General features: G+C 45.1%; 1 protein-coding gene across 1 annotated transcript; it reads right to left on the bottom strand.

The window, feature by feature from the left end:
- Window positions 1-7,961: 7,961 nt before the first annotated feature.
- LOC105032981 (sugar transport protein MST6) lies at window positions 7,962-10,267 on the bottom strand. Its single transcript, XM_010907587.4, has 4 exons — window positions 10,042-10,267; window positions 9,596-9,918; window positions 8,580-9,209; window positions 7,962-8,492 (listed from the first exon to the last, which is right to left on the bottom strand). The coding sequence occupies exons 1-4, from the start codon at window positions 10,172-10,174 to the stop codon at window positions 8,061-8,063; spliced, it is 1,518 nt and encodes a 505-aa protein (XP_010905889.1). The 5' UTR covers window positions 10,175-10,267; the 3' UTR covers window positions 7,962-8,060.
- Window positions 10,268-15,269: the final 5,002 nt, after the last annotated feature.

The following is a 15,269-nucleotide window of genomic DNA, read 5'->3' as shown; positions in this document are numbered from 1 at the left end:
TTTTGAATAGGATTCAAATCTTTTGCCTATTTAAAGGATCCTTTCCTAAGGATCTTAGCATCTAATTTTCAGCAGTCCCCATGCCTCCCATAAGGTCCTCACGCCTTCCTCTCTTCTCCCTCTTGGTTCCAACGTCGAAGGTGATTGGGCGTCCACCATCTCCAATGCTCAAAGGTGCTTAGGCTGCCAGTTTTTCTTGCAAATTTTTAGAGCTTGGTTACTACTAAACCAAGTGAATAAGAGCAAGAAAAGAAAAGAAAAAAAAGATCAAAGAGTTCATCGCGATCCAAGCTTCATTCAGATTCGTAGAGTGATCATTCTTGAAAAAAAAAGATCAACACCAAAGAAGACTATTCCAAACTAATCCTACGTGAATATCTATATGACTAAGGAAGAACCTATCTTCTTTCAGATCTAGATCAGAAGAAAAAAAATTATGAAACAGGTACGTGATTCGATCGCAAATCTAATTTCAGCATAAAATTTAGTATATGTTCAATTTCAGTATATAAAGTAGATCTTTGTGTATTTTATTTTATGCATATTTGATTTAGATTAAATGATATTTTAATCTTCTATTCCGTTGTATTGTTCAAAAAAAAAATGAAATACACATGCATGCTCCGACATAAAATTTTAATAGGATGAGCGAGGGACCGAGCATGCAGGAGCATCTCAATAACTTTCAGAAGATCCTCACCGACCTCCTCAGCATTGGTGAGAAAGTTGAGGAGAAGATCAGGAAGTTGGTCTTGCTTTCATCATTTCTTCCTTCTTTTGAGTCTTTGGTGACTACTCTTCTAGGAGGAAAGAGCACCATCAAGATAGAGGAGGTCACTTTTGCTCTACTCCAGAATGAGGTTGTCAGGCAGAAGAACCAAACTTCAAGTTCAGGTGACGATTTGGCCTTGACAGTAACTAAAGGTGATGGTGGCAGAAGATGAAGTGGAAGAGGATCGCAACATAGGCAGTCCAAGTCTAGGATGAGGGACTCGAGCAAGATCAGATGCTATCAGTGTGATGAGTTGGGGCATCGAGTCTGAGATTACCTACAATAAAAAGATCAAATGAAGGCTACTATGATGATGACAAGTAGCGATACAGAAGACAGCGATGATGTTCTTTTGATCTCAGATGAGAAATCTACTTCTTCCCACCAGTGGATTATGGATTCTGTATGTTCACATCATATATATTTTAGAGAGGAGCTGCTTGACTCTCTAGAGAGCAGTAAGGGCATTGTTCACTTATCGAATGGATCGAGCTGTGCGATCAAGGACATCAGGGCAGTCAGTATGAAAGTACATGATGAATAGTCAAAAAATTGGGTGAGGTCCAATATATACCCAATTTTAGAAGGAATCTGATCTCACTGAGCAGACTGGATTCAATCAGCTATAGTTGGAGAGCTGATTGAGGAATTCTAAAGATCTTGCACGGCAGTAGGATTGTGATGAGGAGAAAAAGTATGGAGGACATTATCTTTTGGTAGGGAGCTCAGCGTGAAGTGGAGCTTCAGAAGCCAGTGGAAGCCCAGTGCGAGATGGAGCTCCAGTTGCAGGTAGATTAAGCACGAGATGTGAGACTCGGAAGGATGACAGACGACATCAGAGGGTGAAGTTTTTGTTACCATAGGAGACTATCCCGAGCAGGTCTCAAGTTATAAGGAGCACAACATACGACGGAGGTGGGATCGAGTGGCCTAGCTCGACTCTCATGGTTATCCATCTATGATCAACAGGCATTTGCCCTGGGACATGGGGGTGAGGTCATCTAGAAAGCTCTCAAAGTTAGGTGGAGACTGAATATTGAGTCGAGATGAAGAATTGTTGAAAAAAATATCTTGAAATTTGACCCATAGGTGAAACCACAGCCCAAGGAAGGAAGCCCATACGAAGAGGAGGACTGCAAAAGGGTCTGGCCATCAGCAAGCCATAGCCCGACCCATAGGAATAGCAGCAGGCCGAAGCTGGGCATGGCCCAGGCTAGCACATGCAGGCACTCCCCAGCATGCGGCCCCGACCCAACACAGTCCATGAGGGGCCACATGGACCAAGCGCTCGTTTCCCAGTGGTTTTGCACTATCCATGGTGAACTGAAGTCGTTTCACCTAACGTTTCTCATAGTCTGTGGTTTCTATAGACCGACAACATGAACAGATAGGCGAGAGAGCGAGCGGGCTTGATCAGCGTGATCTAGGATTGATCTGACAAACTGGAGGTGTTGTTTGAGTCCTGTTAGAGTTCTATCTCTGATCTTCACACAATCTGAGGACTTTAAGAGGTCCTATAGGCAACAGAGAACCCGTGGCTTGGTGGTTCGATAGCAGCTACTAAGAGCGAGTTCGAGAGGTAGCAGTCAGATCTTGAGGGAACCAACAGAGATCAAAAGCAAGGGCTTTGGGTAGACCGCCAGGCAGCGGACAACAATTGTTTCAAAGGATTTTCTAGAGAGAGCTTTTGTGAGAGAGTGCTTCTTGTTGAGAGAAAGAGATTGGTGTATAAAGGTTGAGGTTGTGATCTTCTCTTGTAAATTTTTTTTTTTCTCATAGTGAAGCTTGCATGCCCCATAGAGGCGAGCCTTTAGCTGATCCACATATGTGATTGTATTTCTTTTTTCTTTCTACTACAATAAGTGATACCAGATCCTCTAACATATTTTTTTGTTGCCATATCTCTTACAAAGATAATGAGCCTGCCCTTGATGTAAGAGTGCTTCATTCTCAAAAGCATACTCAGAAAAGTACTCTATACCCTCCTTATATTCAGTAAAAATCATTCGGTCGACTACTCGACGGTCTATCCAACTACGGTCCATGGCGCACTACCTAAGAATTCTACATATACAAATAAAAGACAGTTGGTAAATGATTATTTAATGTTTCGAATGGCTTTTATAATAATTGCATCCTATCATTAACTAATAGGTATAGAAGGTCCTATCCCATTCAAGAATTATATTAATTTTATATATTAAGTACAGTAATCAAATGATATGCAATAGGGATTGAAAGAAATTTCAATAGTATCTCTCCTTAGTTTTCCCTCACATGGCATAAGATGTGTGAGGAAAACTAAAGAAAAATACTGTCCAAAATTTTGCTCGAACTCTCACCATATCGTTTGATTACTGTAATGATCGATAGAATTAATTATATTTTTTAAACTATCCATACTGGACAATCAATTGATCAATACATATAATTCTTTCATTTGTATAAAAATATATAAATATATAGATACCATTGAATATATATATTAATCAAAAGATGGATCTATAGTTATATACAATACAATATTTTTAAAATTTTTAAATTAGTGGATTCTAAAGTACATACCATCATTGCAAACAAGGACGGTCGAGATGCACATTCTGCGTATACGGACATGGAGCATGCCAGACAATTAGGCCAAATGAGCACACCAACATGGCATCTAGGCAAATCCCATTCAGGAGGTTTCAAAGTACCGAGCAATATTACAAATAGTACTAGAAATAGGTCAAACTGGATCAGGCCACACCCATCCTTGAGTCCAATCCAAAAAAAAATTTCAAACTTCGAATCAGGCCTAGGACTTAGAATCCAATCGTCGAGCTGCTCCGACCATCACTAGAGTAGATGAGCGGATCAGAGCCGGTCTGATGATGGCTCGATCTCAAACCTCCACCATCGAAGGCAATAGGCTACTCTTGCACCAGAGAGCTTTCCGAAGTGATTCCACCACCCGACAATAATATTAATTTAGATAATATTATCAATAATATATTAATTTTAATAATATTATTAATATTATTATTTAAATTAATAAAATTATTAATTTAAATATTATTAGTAATATTTATTTAAATTAATAATATTATTAATTTAAATATTAGTATTATTAATTTAAATATTAATAATATTTAAATTTAAATATTATTAATGAAAATTAATCAGATAAATCTAATTATAAATATTTAAAATTTAAAAAGATTGAAATGAGATGTGGTGATAGTGATGGCTGTCGCCGTCAATAATACTCACAGTGCGATGACGGTGTGGGCCTGATGGTGCGAGTCTGACGATGCGGTTCTTCGATGGTTGGGCACTCTGAAGGAGGGGGTGGGACCACGAGTCCGATCCGATGAGGAGAGGGTTGGGAGAAGAAGGGGAAGGCAGCAAGGGGTCTGATCCGACAAGGAGAGGGGTGGAGGAGAATGGGGAGGTGGGAGAAGTGGTAGGAGGTGGGGAAGAATGGGGAGGGCCAGCACGGGATCGATGACAAACGATCCGATGGGGGCATGCCGGATCCGAGGAGGAGATGGTAGCAAGGGGTCTCGAATGTGGTGACGTGGCCTCCGACAGTACGGAGGGCAAAAAATAGGGATGGAGGTGGTGGTTTAAGGGGCAACGGTGGATGAAGAACAAGGCGATTAGGGATCACGGGGTATTTTAAGGCACACTATTAGCAATAGTTAGATTTCGTTGCTAAAGCCATCACTAATAGTAATTATTTAAAATTAAATTAATAACGATAGCTTTGCTATCATTAATAACCAATTAAGCCGTCGCTAATAAGTTATCGACTTTTTATTAACGAAAAAAAATTTGGTCATAATTTGCGGTTGGTAAAGTGGAGTATTAGTGACGGTTTATTTGCCATCACTAATACATCATTTTCTTGCGGTGCTTGTGGTGTAGCCAAAATAAGAACAATGAGCTCAATCATAATCAGAGTGCCAATGCATAAGGTCCATTGGTATGGTCTAGAAAACCAATGCAATATCCCCATTGCCACGATCCAGAAAATCAATATATCATCCGCATTGCTAGAGTTCTAGAAACCAATGCATAACCCCCATTAGTAGAGTCCAAAATATAGTTTAGCTGAGAACTCAAATTCGATGCATTTATCAAAAAACTTTTGCAAAATAACATATATATCATAATTTTATTCAACATATGCATATTCTGTAATAAACTAATAACCATAATTTGCCAAAAATCTCATTTGCAAATCACTCTTCATTGAAATATAATTTAATAAACCATATATAAATCAAAGCTAATTATCTACTTTCAAAATAAATTATTTAGATAAAATATTTTCAAAAGTTGGTTCATTACTTATCTTTGTAGAAATAATATCCTGACAGGTTCAATCAATAATAAAAGGGCTCTTTAGAACATATTATTGAAAATATAATATTTTATCAAAATTTAATCATGAATATTTAAGAATAAAATCCTAAGTTCCGACACCTTCATAGAACTGGCAAAGTGATAACATTTAATATCCTGATCGACCTAATCAAGATGATTTTAGCTGATCATGATTAGATTAGGATATAGGTGGTTCAACAGAGATCGAGAATGATCAAATCAATAGTATACGATAAAAATCAAAATAGAGGTCAATATATTATTTGACAATCAGAGGTCAATTCAATCAAATAACTTCATTCAATTAAGATCACTCAAAATATAAGAATTCAACATAGACCAATCAAGGCCAGATATTATGATGCTCAAAAAAGATTCAGATGATGCGAATATACTATCTGATGAAGATAGTTAAAAATATGACTACTGGATCAACTTAGATTCAAAGCGACAGGGTTGGGAACCCTTTACTAGGTTCATAAAATAAATAAAAAAAATGTCAGAGGAGAGAGAAATTAACAAGATGGAATAAGGCTAATCAAGCATATTGCCGGCATCTTGATCGATCCAATCAAGGTGATGTAATCAAATTATGATTGAACTAATATATAGATGACTCAATAAAAATCATAGATAATCAAATCTAGTGTACCTAATTTAGTAGGGTAGATGCAGATATGCTATCCAATGACTGTGGGTCAGGACCTCTTTACCAAGATCGATCAAATTTATTGAGATAAAATCTTCTTAAAGATCTAGAAAATCTTAGGAGAGAGAAACAATCTAACGAAAGAAACTCTTACAGAGAGAAAAATTAGAGAAAGAAAATTAAAAGAAACTTTCAAAAGAGAAATCTATAGAGACAGAAAGTAGGGGAAGTAAGTGAAGAGATAAAAAGAAGAGAGAGAGAAGAAAGAGAAACTCTTTCTCCTTTTTCTCATTTCTCTTTTTATTATTTTTTTTCTTTCTTTGTTTTTTTTTCCTTCTCTTCTTAGGTGGAATAGAGGACTCACTTCCCCTTTCCTTATCGAAACAATGGGGCTCAAGGTTGGCGGAGTTGTCACCAGGGGAGGCGGGCAGTGGTAGCATAGTTAGGAATCCCTAGACAGGCGATTGACGATGACTATCATCATCAAAAAAAAAAAAAAAAAAAAGAAAAAAAAATATGGGCTTTCATTTCCATCCAAAATTTTGGCAGGCCATTTTCCAGGAACATAGAAGATGTGGATGATAATTCTTTAAGAAATTAAGAGGACCCTATCTCATCTCCGAGGCTGCTCAGGTCATAGTAATGATAAAAATCGTCGAGCAAAAAATCGACCATCACCAGCATGATGCCCATGCTATTTTGCATTTATGATATGGGATTCCGAGGGAAAGGTGGAAGGGCTCTTAAATAGAGCCAAAGGAGGCATCGGAGTCCCCCTTGAATCCGGACTGCTCAAATCGGGTGGAAGAAGACTCATGAGTCTTCTTCATCCTATTTTCTCTCTCTCTTTTTTTCTTGGCCATGCTTTAAAATCCATGCAGCTCTCTTGTGGGCTTTTTTTTTTGTTGGGCTTGTTTCAGAATTTAGGCAGGTCAAATGGACTAGGCCCAATTTTTGAGTTGGCTTATCACAATTTGTTAAAGTATAGGATCCACGGATGGGCTATTAACTTCCCTTTGTTTCTTTTTTTTGCATCAAAGAATGGAGTTATCTATGTGGTGAGGCAAGTTCATCATGGAAGCAGAGACCTAGAACATTATAGTTTATGCATGGGGCATCGATCTTGTCACACTAGATTATCACTCCTTTGTTTGGTGGCATTTTATCATACATAATCAGCAGGGAACCAATACAGTGTTGAACCTTCTAAATTATTCTTGAAGATGAAAATTAAGAATATGATCTTTCCATGTTCCTCTTGTTTGATGCTTCGCTTGTCTTTAGTTCTACCAGTTACTCTATGAACACACTCCTCACCCCGCATACAGATTTCAGCCTATATACCTTAATGGCCGCAGAATGCTCCAGGGATTCAAACCCACAACAGCTATGAAAGGAAAGTGAGCCCCAACCAGCTCAATCGTGCATCTTGTGCCTTCGTGTGACGTTATGTGCAAAGTAATTTATTTAGTCCTTATTGCATGCATTTTTTATCCTGCCATCCTTTTCCAAAAGGCACTTCTGAAGGCTTTTGCTAATATGATGGATATGCTGCTATGGAAGCAATAAAATAGAAGTGATTAAGAAAATAGACAAGTGACAAGAAGGACACATGCTTAATAAATAAAGGAGCAGCTAGGTGGTGATTACTGGCTGCAGTCTCATTCCAATTCCCAAGCCGGCCATTGTCATCAAGCGTTTAATTAGTTTTAGATGCAGCATATAATTTTCAGATTGTCAAATTTCTTTCTGAACACCAATCATTTTAGCACTGCTGGCTTATAGCATTTTCAAAACCCATCAACGACCGGAGTATCCTGATTCGAGAAAAGTTCCTTCTGGTGCGTTGGTGATTGATATATGTGAGAGGTTTGCCTCAAGGGGAGAGATAATTTAAAGGGAACGGTGCTGTTGGACTTCTGCATGAAAATTTTTCCCAGCATTTTCAGTGCGAGCAGATGCTACAAATTAAGCAGAAGCACTACCCCATTTCTATTGATCTTGAAACTTAAATGCCTTTAAGAAGATGCGTAAAAGAGTTAGATGCGAGCAACTGATCATACTTATCCATAAATCACAGATATTTTTTTTGGCATGTGATATTGAGATTTGTCAATTTTCTGGTGGAACTTGGTGGAAAAGTACATTACTAGGGCACAAACACCAGACTTGGCAATCAACTTTCATTTCTGAATTGATCCTTCACTCTCACAACTGGCACACCTCACATGTATCACACACTAGCTAGGAACTTAAGCTCAGCACATTTCAGACATCAACATCCTCATCGGCAATAAACTTGCCCCAGAACCAATGCCTCTTCCATACAAGGACCATCTCTTCAATGGGCACGTTCTTGGTCTCGGGAAGGAATAGAGCAATGAAGATGGTCATAATCAGCTCCCATCCAGCAAAGAAGTAGAAGAGACCAAACTTCATGTGGCAAAGCATGGTAAGGAAGAATTGGCCAATGACGAAGGTGAAGAACATGTTGACAGAAACATTGATGGCCTGACCTGCTGAACGGATCTCCAGCGGGAAAATCTCACTAGGGACCAGCCACCCCAGTGGCCCCCAAGACCATGCAAAGGCTGCTACGAAGACACAGATGAAAAACACCACAAGGAACGCATATTCCTTTGATAGTGTTGCCTCTCCACTCGTCCCAAACTTGATGCCAATCAAAGACCCCACAATTATCTACGCCATGAAAAGAATAACTAATCATTTGATCTAAAAGCATTTATAAACAAAGTTAAAATCAATAATATAGTCATTGGTATATACCTGGCTTATGAGCATTTGCGTTCCACCTTCCAAGAAGAGTATCCGCCGGCCGAACTTATCGACGGTAGCAATGGAAACAAAGGTTGCAAACATATTAACAAGACCGGTGATGACGGCAGACATAAGAGAGGCATCGTCACCAAAACCTATGGTTTTGAAGAGAACAGGGGCATAGAACATGATGACATTGATACCAGTCAATTGCTGGAAGAAGGGGATCAAGATGGACATGGTGAGCTGGGGCCTGTACTTCTTCTTGATTATGTTGGACCAAGGGTGCTGCACGGTTTTGGCCTCTTCACTAGCAGCAACGATATCATCGTACTCGCTTTGGATGTCGTCTGTGCCACGAATCTTTTGGAGCATGGCTTTTGCCCGGTCATTATGTCCGCGCTCGATGAGGGAGTTGGGGGTGTCTGGAAGGAACAATGAACCAACGGTGATGATGGCAGCAGGTACAGCAGCAAGGGCAAGGCTGACGCGCCAACCCCATCCTCCACTGATTTTAGCAGTGGCATAATTGATGAGAGTAGCAGCTAGGATGCCCACAGTGATCATAAGCTGAAAGCCAATGTTAAGCATCCCACGGAGCTTCGCTGGTGCCATTTCAGAGAGGTAGAGTGGTACTGACTGCAAATAAGAAAACAATGAGTAAATAAGTAAATAATAATTAATTGATAATCAGCAAACTATCACTTTTAGTTCGTCTTGATTGAGACTTCAACATTCATCCTAAAGTTTCAAAGTTTTTTTAATTCTACATTTCTAGTGGATGTACACATTTATTCTCGAGCACATGTATGGTTACAAATAACTATGTACACATGGATATATAACGATAATGGTCAAGGAACCACATGTTAAAGTCTCGTCAAAGATTAAAGGACCTGATGTTAAGTTCCCCATAAGTAAATATGTAAGTAAGATCACGCTAGTTTATTATTACAATTTGTAGGATAAGATATACATATTTAAGGATGAAATGGGCATCATGGAAGACATGTTTATGTCGTCACCTGATTAGCGAACCCTACTCCAATGCCAAGAAGAATGCGACCAAGGATGAGCATGAAGACATTCTCAGCTGCACCATTAATGGCAGAACCTGCGAGGAAGGTGATCCCACCACCAAACATGGACCATTTCCTTCCAAACACTCTTGTCACCGTAGATGCAAAGAAGGATGCAACCAAAGCTGCCAGATAGAGCGAAGACGTGAAGGCCGTCAAGAGTTGGCTATCGAACTTGCAGTACTGGCTTGTGCTCGTATCCTCCTCCTCCTTCTGTAATACCGAGGGGAAGAACTTAACGAGGAATGATTCCATCGATGTGACTCCACCTTTCCATCCAAAATCAAAATGGTAAGTTGTTACAAGATTCCATAAGATAGAACCCTCAACATTGAATTGAAATAAAGATTAACTAGTAGAGTTAAAAGTTTCTCATGGCCGTGAAAGATTACCAGAAATTCCAAGATCATAGCCAAAGATGAGGCCACCACTAGAGGCTACGAGGCTAGCAAGGAGGACGAAGAGTGTCATCTTCCCCGGGTACTCCTTCCCCTTTCCGGCATTCACAATTGCCCCTCCTGCCATTTTTATTAAATCTTAAAGATTCTATTTTACAGTAAGACAGGAGGAGGTGAAGGATGAGGAAGAGCTTTTGGCCTCTTTGAGAGAATAACTAGAGTTTCTTCGAGTATTTATAGAGGAGTTTGAGGTGGGAATGCGGTTGGTGGTTTAGATGGCATATTTATTATTTCAGGGATAATGTAATCCACTGATCCCAAAATTAGTGATGATCGGACATTCTGAACTGTTATATTCTAATTTAGACAACTAAAAGTTCCAATTTACCTCATTAAAAAGGATAGTGACAATTTTAGTACAGTGTTTTCAATTTTAGAAGCACCCTTCCGTTTTATTTTCTCATCCCCGCAATGGTCTTTCGTTATCCGTTTTTTTGGTACAGCCTTTCGTTATCCTTGAGCGGTCATCTGTTATAGCTAATATTGTTTGACTTGGTATTTGAGAGAATCTCCTAATTTTAGTTCTTTATGCTGGGAATTTTCATTTTGAAGAGTGTAAATTTTGTAATTCTGAATATATCTCTACTTTATGTGAATTTTCAATTTTAGAACCACCCTTCCGTTTTATTCTCTCATCCCCACAATGGTCTTTCGGTATCCGTTTTTTTGGTACAGCCTTTCGTTATCCTTGAGCGGTCATCTGTTATAGCTAATATTGTTTGACTTGGTATCTGAGAGAATCTCCTAATTTTAGTTGTTTATGCTGTGAATTTTCATCTTGAAGAGTGTAAATTTTGTAAATCTGAATATATCTCTACTTTTATATAAATACTAGAAATCAAGAGACATGAGATGCACAATCAAGAAGTTAATAATAATAATATTTCGGAGACAGGCTTGGTGGATTAAAGGGTGAACGTTTCCAAAAATTAAACTTGGTGGAGTACTGAAGCGACAGTCCACGTCAATTATTGAGTATGTGAATTATTAGGATTGAAGAGATACTAATTCAGTTAGATTGGCAAAGAGAATGATAAATAATAGAACATATTGTTTTAGAAATTGTTGGGTATAAAATACCCACAGCCGGAACCCACGGCGGAACCGCCATCAGCAGGCACAGCTTCGCCCGGACTCCTACGGGAGCCGGGCTCCACCGCCATCAGAAGCGCGACTCGCCCGGACCTCTACGGGAGCCGGGCTCCACCGCCATCAGCAAGTGCAGCTCCGCCCGGACTCCTACGGGAGCCGGGCTCCACCGCCATCAGCAGGCGCGACTCCGCCCGGACCCCTACGGGAGCCGGGCTCCACCGCCATCAGCAAGTGCAGCTCCGCCCGGACTCCTACGGAAGCCGGGCTCCACCGCCATCAGCAAGCGCTGCTCCGCCCGGACTCCTACGGGAGCCGGGCTCCGCCGCCAACATCAAAACAGCTCCGCCCGGACTCCTACGGGAGCCGGGCTCCGCTCTCAATATCAATTGCTGGTAAGCTCAATCCGGACTCCTATCAGAGCCGGACTTCACCCTTGACTTTGTTTGCAGCGCAGCTCCGCCCGGACTCCTACGGGAGCCGGGCTCCACCGACGACATCAGCAAGCGCGACTCCGCCCGGACTCCTACGGGAGCCGGGCTCCACCGCCATCAGCAAGTGCAGCTCCGCCCGGACCCCTACGGGAGCCGGGCTCCACCGCCATCAGCAAGTGCAGCTCCGCCCGGACTCTTACGGGAGCTGGGCTCCACCGCCATCAGCAAGCGCTGCTCCGCCCGGACTCCTACGGGAGCCGGGCTCCGCCGCCAACATCAAAACAGCTCCGCCCGGACTCCTACGGGAGCCGGGCTCCGCTCTCAATATCAATTGCTGGTAAGCTCAATCCGGACTCCTATCAGAGCCGGACTTCACCCTTGACTTTGTTTGCAGTGCAGCTCCGCCCGGACTCCTACGGGAGCCGGGCTCCACCGACGACATCAGCACAGCTTCGCCCGGACTCCTACGGGAGCCGGGCTCCACCGCCATCAGCAAGTGCAGCTCCGCCCGGACTCCTTCGGGAGCCGGGCTCCACCACTATCAGCAAGCGCAGCTCCGCCCGGACTCCTACGGGAGCCGGGCTCCACCGCCATCAGCAAGCGCGACTCCGCCCGGACCCCTACGGGAGCCGGGCTCCACCGCCATCAGCAAGTGCAGCTCTGCCCGGACTCCTACGGGAGCCGGGCTCCACCGCCATCAGCAAGCGCTGCTAGGAGTCCGGGCTCCGCCGCCAACATCAAAACAGCTCCGCCCGGACTCCTACGGGAGCCGGGCTCCGCTCTCAATATCAATTGCTGGTAAGCTCAATCCAGACTCCTATCAGAGCCGGACTTCACCCTTGACTTTGTTTGCAGCGCAGCTCCGCCCGGACTCCTACGGAAACCGGGCTCCACCGACGACATCAGCACAGCTCCGCCCGGACTCCTACGGGAGCCGGGCTCTGCCGCCATCATCACAGCTCCGCCCGGACTCCTACGGGAGCCGGGCTCCGCTCACGACGGCTCCGACCATTGCCGAGCTTCAATCGATAGATCCACGCCCCCTGACAGGCCCTCAAAACGGCCGCGACCCTGCTCCACCTCCTGTGGCAGACTCCACGCAGTATCATCATTCCCTGACAAGCCGCAGCAGCCATAGCCGCCCTGCTCCACTTCCTGTGGCGGACTCCGCACAGCTCCATTATCCCCCTGGCAGGCCACAGTAACGGCCACGAACCTGCTCCACCTCCTGCGACGGATACCATGCGATTCTCCTGACGACGGACGCTGCTCCACCCCTCATAACGGATTCCACGTGGCAAGTCGAGGTGATACCCACGTGTCTGCTCCATTATCTTTCGCAATCAATTCCCCTGACCATGGGCGGCCCACTACCAGGCAGTTACACACGTCGCCATCAGTCCGTTGCCTCCCCCGCCTATAAAAGGGGGGACTCAGATACGTTATTTTTTAAGCTCTTTTGCCTTATCTCAAAACTCTGCTAAATTCTCCGTTCGAGTACTCCATTCTTGTTGAGGCAGAGAACTGACTTGAGCATCGGAGGGTCTTGCCGGAGCAACCCCACCTCCGGTTTAGACTTCCCTTGCAGGTCCCGGCGGCGACCGCGGCTTCCTCAACTCCAGCTTCTCTGGCGCAGGCGGATTTTTGCACCAACAGGATTGGCGCTAGAAGAAGGGCCCTGTGTCTTCGCAGCACCCTTGTTCTTGAAGGAGCGCTCAACGGAGCCACCTCCGGCCATCTCTCCGTCATCTACTCCTAATCCTCCCCCGCGAGATCGACACCCGATGCCTCCGCGCAGGGCGTCCACCCGGCGGTCCACGGCCTCCGCGGCCAGATCTCAGGCTCCGGCCTCCCCTCCCGTTTCTCAGCCAGCTCCTCCTCCCCCTCCGGCGACGGCGGTCGGCGCGGAGCAGTTTGACTTGCTGGCGCAGCAGGTCAAGGGCCTCGTCGAGGCCGTACAGGCGATGCAGCAGCAGCCGCCGCAGGCGTCAGCGCATCCGGAAGGGGCATCTTCGGAATGCCAGAACCCGGCGGTGGGGCGGGCCACCTGGGCTAGCCGCCCCGTCCTTCCCGAGAAGGCGAATCCAAGGGTGGAGAGCCCTCAGTCGGACCACGACTCCACCCCTGGGAGATCCCTGCCCCCATTCTGCCATGCGCCTCCCGCTTACGGTGAGGATATCTGCACTGACCCTCCCTTCTCCCAAATGATTATGCAGGAACCGATCCCACCGAATTTCAAGCTCCCCCAGTTTGAAAGCTACGACGGGACGTCGGACCCGATGGACCACCTGGAGGCCTTCCGAACGATGATGCTGCTTCATGGTGCCCCCGACGCCATCTTGTGCCGGGCTTTCCCGTCTACTTTGAAGGGAGCAGCAAGAAACTGGTACTCGGCACTAAAGCCGGGTACCATCTTCTCCTTCGACCAAATGAGCCACCAATTCGTGGCCCATTTTGTCAGTAGCCGACGTCTCCGGAAAGGTTTGGAGTCCCTCATCAACATCAAGCAGAGGGAAGGGGAGTCCATACGGGCCTACATCAACCGCTTCAACATCGCGGCGTTGGAGGTCCGGAACTTGGACCAGTCGGTTGCCATGGCTGCCCTGAAAGGTGGCCTTCAGAAGAATGATCTCTTGTACTCCCTGGAGAAGAAGTACCCCAGGGATTTTGCTGATCTGCTGGCTCGGGCTGAAGGATACGCCCGAGCGGAAGAGGCCTTCAAAATGAAGGATGAAGAGACTGCGAGGGAGCGCCAGGCGGGAGATTCTGGCAAGCCCGCAGTTGAGAAGAGGCCAAGGGAAGCCCGGCCTCGCTCCCGATCCCCTCCTGGGCACAAGCGCGCCCATACTCCACCCCGGGCACGCAGGCAGAGAAGCCCGGACAACAGGTTTCAGCGGGGTTCCCCGCCAGGGAAGTTCCGCAGCTACGCCCCCCTCAACGCCTCGAAGGCCCAGGTACTGATGGAGGTCAGAGAGCTGATCCCTAGGCCGGAGAGGATGCGCACGCACCCCGGAAAGTGCAACCCCAACAAGTTCTGCCTCTACCACCGCGACCACGGCCACGACACCGAAGAGTGCATCCAGCTCCAGGACGAGATCGAGGAGCTCATCCTGCGAGGTCGGCTCGACAGATTCATCCGCCGCAGGCCTGAGGGTAGAGGAGACCGGCCAAGAGCCCTCCCACCGCCCGAACCACAGAAGAGGGAGGAGCAGCCCGGGGACCGGCCTCCTATCGGGACCATCGACTCCATCGCCGGAGGGCCTCAAGGAGGAGCGGGAGAACTGTAAATGTATTGCTTACTGTTTCGTTTTGAATCTACTTTTCTTTCTAGCTAACGCACTCCTCCTGCTTAACGCGGATGTATTATGACTGGATATGACCTCTCCAAAAAACAACGGCCATGTCAGGAATAGGAGGAGAACCTCGTCCTGACATGAGCAAAGTCAAAGGCCCGATTCTTTTAGACCGGATGGGGGGAGAGGCCTTACAACGCCCTAATGTGCCCCCACGGCCATGTCAGGAACAGGAGGAGAACCTCGTCCTGACATGAGCAAAGTCAAAGGCCCGGTTCTTTTAGACCGGATGGGGGGAGAGGCCTTACAACGCCCTAATGTGCCCCCACAGCCCTGTTAGGGACAG

The sequence above is a fragment of the Elaeis guineensis genome, chromosome 15, assembly GCF_000442705.2.
Source record: "Elaeis guineensis isolate ETL-2024a chromosome 15, EG11, whole genome shotgun sequence".
Taxonomy (NCBI): domain Eukaryota; kingdom Viridiplantae; phylum Streptophyta; class Magnoliopsida; order Arecales; family Arecaceae; genus Elaeis; species Elaeis guineensis.
The sequence above is the reverse complement of the archived record's forward strand: the minus strand, read 5'-3'. Positions and strand labels throughout refer to the sequence as shown.

Bases quoted from the DNA above. Each gene is read 5' to 3' on its own strand.
- LOC105032981 (XM_010907587.4), bottom strand. From the start codon at position 10,174: ATGGCAGGAGGGGCAATTGTGAATGCCGGAAAGGGGAAGGAGTACCCG. The intron at 9,210-9,595 runs GTGACGACATAA...TCTTATTTGCAG, and splicing joins GAGTAGGGTTCGCTAATCAG to TCAGTACCACTCTACCTCTC. The intron at 8,493-8,579 runs GTATATACCAAT...TTCATGGCGTAG, and splicing joins CGCAAATGCTCATAAGCCAG to ATAATTGTGGGGTCTTTGAT.